A 5,576-nucleotide genomic window follows, 5' to 3' on the forward strand; every position below is an offset into this window, starting at 1 on the left:
TCCCCCACCTCACCAGGAGGCTGTGCAGCACACAAAGCCTGCAGGGCTGGGTGAGGGGAGCTGCTCCCCACTTTCCTCCTTCCAGGCAGGAGTCCTGAAGTTCAGACAGCCAGGCTTTCCCTGGAGGTTTGTCTCAAGCCCCCGGGAACCACTGTCCTGGGCCTAGGCCTTTCTCCCCACCATGGCCAGCTCTGTGCTTGTAACAGTCCCAGTAGGATCTATCTCCAACCCCAACTCCCACCAGGGCCCCCCCATCCCAGATGGGTTTGGGGTGATGATCAAAGAACCTTGAAGAGAATGGTTGGGAAGGCACTCCTTCTGCACCTGACCCATCCCAGAGCAGAACCGTGCGCCCTGCCAGCTCTCTCATTTGTGCCTGGCTCTTTCTTGTAAGGGGCATGTTCTCTTTATTGGGAAGTTGAGGGACAGCCCCCAGTGCCCGTCCCATCGCTCCCCACCCCTGCATTTGAGCTGCTCAGGCCTGGTAAAGGGCCCCACCAGAGAGTGTCAGTCACTGCAGGTGGCCCAGCCCCCTGTCTTCCTGCTGCTCCTTCTCCATGGTATCCTTCAGTATCCGCCTCTGTACGCAGATTCTGCTTCTCTCCATCCTCTTCTGTCCTTGCAGTGTCTCTGGCCCAGCTGAGGGTGGCAGCCCCGCCTCAAAGACACACCCTGGTGGTGTCTCCACTGACAGCTGGCCTGGCCTGGGGTCAGCCTCCCATGTGGAACTTCAGGCCTCAGAGATGCTCCCCGGTGGATGTATTCTGGTGTTCCTGCCCGGTCTGCATGGGGCTGCCCCCTCCTGGGATGCTTTGCCCCGACTCAGGTCTGTTGAGCTCCTACGCGGCTCAGGAAATCCCAACAGCAAAGGGGGAATAATAGGCATCTGGCTGATGAGGAAATTGAGGCTTGGGCAGGTTGAGGACTCAAAACCACACAACTAGAAACTAGAGCAGCGTGGATTCGAAATCAGACCTGGCCCCAATCCTGAATTCTTTCTGCTGGAGCAGACTGCTGCCTCAGGGACACCCCCACAACCGCCAGCCCAGCCTGGCTCCCTTTGCACCGAGTGTGCCCTGTAGGGACCCAGGAGAGCATCCGGGACCCGGTCTTCAGCTCCAGTGCCCGGCTGCCTCAGGGGCCTGAGGGAGGAGGCGGCCAGACCCCCGCCCAGCACGTGGCACAACCCCAGGAGCAGTCAGAGCCTGGCTGTGGGCCGGGGGCCGGCTGGGTGGTCCCCCACGGGCTGCGTGGCGGGGCCACCCGCTCCAGCCCCCTCCCGCCAGCACATTCCTGGCTCCGCGGCCCCTCCCCCGGCTCCAGGGCCTCCCAGCCCCCTCCCCCGCTGGCCCGGCCGGCGTCTGAATCTGCTTCTGATTCCGGCTCTGCCGACGCGGCCCCCTCCTCTCCCCTCCCTCCTTCCCGGCCGAGCAGCCCCGCCCCCGGCTGGGCCCAGGCTGGAGCCCGCTGCGCCCCCCACCCCCTCCTGGCACAGCTCGCCCGCCCTCGCTGAAGCCGGGAGGAGGCGGCGGCCGGGGCGCCCCAGGCCCCGCCCGCCCTCGGCCCGTCCCGGGAGGCCGGGAGACCTGCTCGACCCGGCCCTCGGTGGGTGAGTGCGAGCGGCGGGCGGCGGGTGGGGCCTCTGCGGGCGGAGGCGCCGAGGGCGGGGGCGACGCCTGTCAACGCTCCAGGCCCCGCGGGAGGACGCCCGGGCGTCCCCGCTGCTCCGCTCTGCCCGGAGCGTGCCCGCGGCGGCGCCAACCTCTGGGCCCCGGTTGGGGCCGCCCGGGGGCTCTGGTGGCCCGGCACCCCGGGCCAGCGGGCAGAGCCTCGGACCGGGCTCTCTTTCTCCCGAGGGCAGCGGCGTGGGGCCCCGGCCGGCCGGCTGACCCCCGGCGGCTCCGGCCATGCCCGGCTGGCCCTGGGGGCTGCTGCTGACCGCGGGCACGCTCTCGGCCGCGCTGAGCCCGGGGCCGCCGGCCCCCGCCGACCCCTGCCATGACGAAGGGGGCGCGCCCCGCGGCTGCGTGCCGGGCCTGGTGAACGCAGCCTTGGGCCGCGAGGTGCTGGCCTCCAGCACGTGCGGGCGGCCGGCCACGCGGGCCTGCGACGCTTCGGACCCGCGGCGGGCACACCCCGCCGCCCTCCTGACCTCCGCAGGCGGCACCGCCAGCCCGGTGTGCTGGCGCTCGGACTCGCTCACGCAGGTGCCCCACAACGTGACCCTCACAGTGCCCCTGGGCAAAGCTTTTGAGCTGGTGTTCGTGAGCCTGCGCTTCTGCTCGGCGCCCCCCACCTCCCTGGCCCTGCTCAAGTCGCAGGACCACGGCCGCAGCTGGACCCCACTCGGCTTCTTCTCCTCCTACTGTGGCCTGGACTACGGCCGCCTGCCTGCGCCTGCCGATGGCCCAGCTGGCCCGGGGCCCGAAGCCCTATGCTTCCCCGCGCCCCAGGCCCAGCCTGACGGTGGTGGCCTGCTGGCCTTCAGCGTGCAGGACGGCAGCCCGCCAGGCCTGGATCTGGACAGCAGCCCGGTGCTCCAAGACTGGGTGACCGCCACGGACATTCAAGTAGTGCTCACAAGGCCTGCCGTGCTGGGAGACACCAGGGGCGCCACGGCCACGGCCCCTTACTGTTACTCAGCCACTGAGCTCCAGGTGGGCGGGCGCTGCAAGTGCAATGGGCACGCGTCCAGGTGCCTGCTGGACCCCCAGGGCCACCTGACCTGCGACTGCCAGCACGGCACCGAGGGTCCGGACTGCAGCCGATGCAAGCCCTTCTACTGCGACAGGCCGTGGCAGCGGGCCACCGCCCGGGAAGCCCACGCCTGCCTTGGTGAGGCCTTGGAGGGTGGCCTGGGGATCTGAGACCGGGCCGGCCTGTCCCTGACCCACCCTTCCTCGCAGCTTGCTCCTGCAATGGCCATGCCCGCCGCTGCCGCTTCAACATGGAGCTATACCGACTGTCTGGCCGCCGCAGCGGCGGTGTCTGCCTCAACTGCCGGCACAATACCGCTGGCCGGCATTGCCACTACTGCCGGGAGGGCTTCTACCGAGACCCCGGCCGTGCCCTGAGTGACCGCCGCGCCTGCAGGGGTGAGCCTTCAGCCAGCCATCTGCACGCCTCACCCTCCCTGGTTTCCTCAACCCCAGATGGGCTTCTGACTGTCCCACTTCTGTCCTCAGCCTGTGACTGTCACCCTGTTGGTGCTGCTGGCAAAACCTGCAACCAGACCACCGGCCAGTGTCCCTGCAAGGATGGCGTCACCGGCCTCACCTGCAACCGCTGTGCTCCTGGCTTCCAGCAGAGCCGCTCTCCGGTGGCACCTTGTGTTAGTGAGTGACGGTGCCCTGCTTGGACCACCTTTGCAGAGGTCACCCCAGCTCCGAGCTGCTGCCTACCTGGGCCCCACAGATCCCCGGCTCCCCTCAATTGTCTCCTGAGCCCTGCAGATCCCCCGACCCCCTTCAAATGCAGCCCATCATCCTATCCTCCCCACAGAGACCCCTGTCCCTGGACCCACTGAGGAGAGCAGTCCTGTGGAGCCCCAGGGTGAGCAGAGGTCCCAGAGGGGCATGTCCTTGGGGGGAGGGGGCGGTGGTTTCCCAGAGGGCCGGAGGAGAGGGTGGGAGGAGGGGGGAAGGAGATGGGGATCTGTGCCAACCTCCTCTTGCTCCCTCCTCCCAGACTGCGACTTGCACTGCAAACCCGCTCGTGGCAGCTACCGCATCAGCCTGAAGAAGTTCTGCAGGAAGGACTACGGTAGGCCGCGCTCTGGCCTCCCACCCTCAGGCTTCCTGCCCGACCCCCGCCCCTTCTCACTTTGCCCTCCCTATTCTCCCTCTGGAGGTCCTGACCCTCGCTGGACCCTCAGGCCATTCCCCCGGTCCCTCAGCTCCTCCGCGCTCGCCGGCCCCGCCCTGCCAGCCCCAGAGGCCTCTCGATGCTCCCGCTGCGGCGTGTCCTTTTTGTGTTCCTCCTCCGCGGCCCCCACCCGCACGCGCACCCGCACCCGCACCCTGGAGGGCGCTCTGTGCGCCTCGGCTCCTGCCCCCTCCGGGCCCCGCCCCGCCTGACCCCGCCCCTCTCACCTCCCCCGCAGCGGTGCAGGTGGCGGTGGGCGCGCGCGGCGAGGCGCGTGGCTCCTGGACGCGCTTCCCGGTGGCCGTGCTTGCCGTGTTCCGGAGCGGCGAGGAGCGCGCCCGGCGCGGGAGCAGCGCGCTGTGGGTGCCAGCGCGGGACGCCGCCTGCGGGTGCCCCCGCCTACTGCCGGGCCGCCGCTACCTGCTGCTGGGGAGCGGGCCGGGGGCCGCGGTCGGGGGTCCCGGGGGCCGGGGGCCGGGGCTCAGCGCCGCCCGCGGGAGCCTCGTGTTGCCCTGGCGGGATGCGTGGACGAGACGCCTTCGGAGGCTGCAGCGGCGCGAGCGGCGGGGGCGCTGTGGGGCTGCCTGAGCCTGCGGGCCGGGCGGGGGCCGGGCGGGGCGCTCCCCACTCATCAAGGCTCACCTTCGTCTAGTGCATCTGCCTGACGAGAAGTCTTTGATCGCGTCGCGCGCGCCGCCCCTCTGGACCCCCGCCCCGCGCCTCCCCCGGTGCCCCGAGCGCCTGCCCAGGAAGGGTGAGCGACGCAGCGACACCCCCGCCCCAACACGGAGGGATGTGGTAGCCCCAAAGAGCGGTTTCAAGCCCCCTTTGGGCAGTTGTCATCCAAAGGACCCCATGCCCCCCCCACCTTCGGGCTATCTACCTCCTCCAAGGGGGCACCACGATGCCCCCAGAGGGCTGTGAACACCCTGCAAACACCTCAGGGGCCTCGGTGACACCACACACCCCCAGCCCCAAGTGTCGTGGTCCCTCAGCGTTCCTGTGTTCCTGAGGTACTGACACCGCCCCCCAAAGTTATGAACCCCCTTCTGATGCCAGGACCCATAGAGCTCTGAGAGCACCCCAAGGACCGCCGAGACGCCACCTCCTCGGACTCTGATTTCCGGGAGAGCGCCCCGACACCCCGAGAGGCGGTGCGGCCGCCAGAGACGCGCTGGGCGAGGCGGGCTGCCCGTCCTCGTCAGGACCGGAGGGGGGCGCCATGACTCCTCCCCCGGCGGCGGCGGCGGCGGCGGCGGCGGCGGCCTCGGGCTCCCGTCACGCCTGCCGGCGGGGCGTCCGCGTCCCTGTCCGCGGTGACTGTGTTCGGCCTCTTTTCTGGCCCGTTGTGTCCGTGTCTCTTGTCTCCGTCCGGCTGTCTCTCTCGACCCGGGTCTCCGGGCTCCTCCCCTCAGGGCTCGCACGGAGGCTCCCCCCGGCAGCCCGGACGTCGTGCCCACAAACGGGCGTACATTCCTAGGCCGGCCCGGCGAGACCTCTACCCCGGCGGGCACCACCGCCGCCCCGGACTCCCGATACCCGCTGCCCTGCCGGCGCCTGGGCCCGGCGGACACCCACCGCCGCGCGCGCGCGCGCCCCCTCGCCTCGCGCCGGGCCGGGCTGAGCCGGCGCATGCTCCAGCCGCCCGGCCTCGGGGCGTCAGCGCGCATGCCCGGAGCCGCGTCCTCGGAGCCCCGCGGGCGCCGCGGGTG

At 70.5% G+C, this 5,576-nt stretch overlaps 1 protein-coding gene across 1 annotated transcript; it reads left to right on the forward strand.

Annotated features, from left to right (window-relative positions):
• Window positions 1-1,517: 1,517 nt before the first annotated feature.
• On the forward strand, window positions 1,518-4,586 carry NTN3 (netrin 3). The gene is made up of 6 exons (XM_055561588.1): window positions 1,518-2,835; window positions 2,907-3,095; window positions 3,186-3,335; window positions 3,502-3,552; window positions 3,688-3,762; window positions 4,103-4,586. The coding sequence occupies exons 1-6, from the start codon at window positions 1,908-1,910 to the stop codon at window positions 4,450-4,452; spliced, it is 1,743 nt and encodes a 580-aa protein (XP_055417563.1). The 5' UTR covers window positions 1,518-1,907; the 3' UTR covers window positions 4,453-4,586.
• The last annotated feature ends 990 nt before the right edge of the window (window positions 4,587-5,576 follow it).

Source organism: Bubalus kerabau, chromosome 23 (assembly GCF_029407905.1).
Source record: "Bubalus kerabau isolate K-KA32 ecotype Philippines breed swamp buffalo chromosome 23, PCC_UOA_SB_1v2, whole genome shotgun sequence".
In the NCBI taxonomy this organism is placed as follows: Eukaryota; Metazoa; Chordata; class Mammalia; order Artiodactyla; family Bovidae; genus Bubalus; species Bubalus kerabau.

What these genes read in the sequence shown, in the direction of transcription:
- NTN3 (XM_055561588.1), top strand. Translation starts at nt 1,908, where the DNA reads ATGCCCGGCTGGCCCTGGGGGCTGCTGCTGACCGCGGGCACGCTCTCG. An exon ending in TGACCGCCGCGCCTGCAGGG is followed by an intron (nt 3,096 to 3,185) that starts GTGAGCCTTCAG and finishes TTCTGTCCTCAG; the next exon opens with CCTGTGACTGTCACCCTGTT. An exon ending in CAGTCCTGTGGAGCCCCAGG is followed by an intron (nt 3,553 to 3,687) that starts GTGAGCAGAGGT and finishes CCCTCCTCCCAG; the next exon opens with ACTGCGACTTGCACTGCAAA.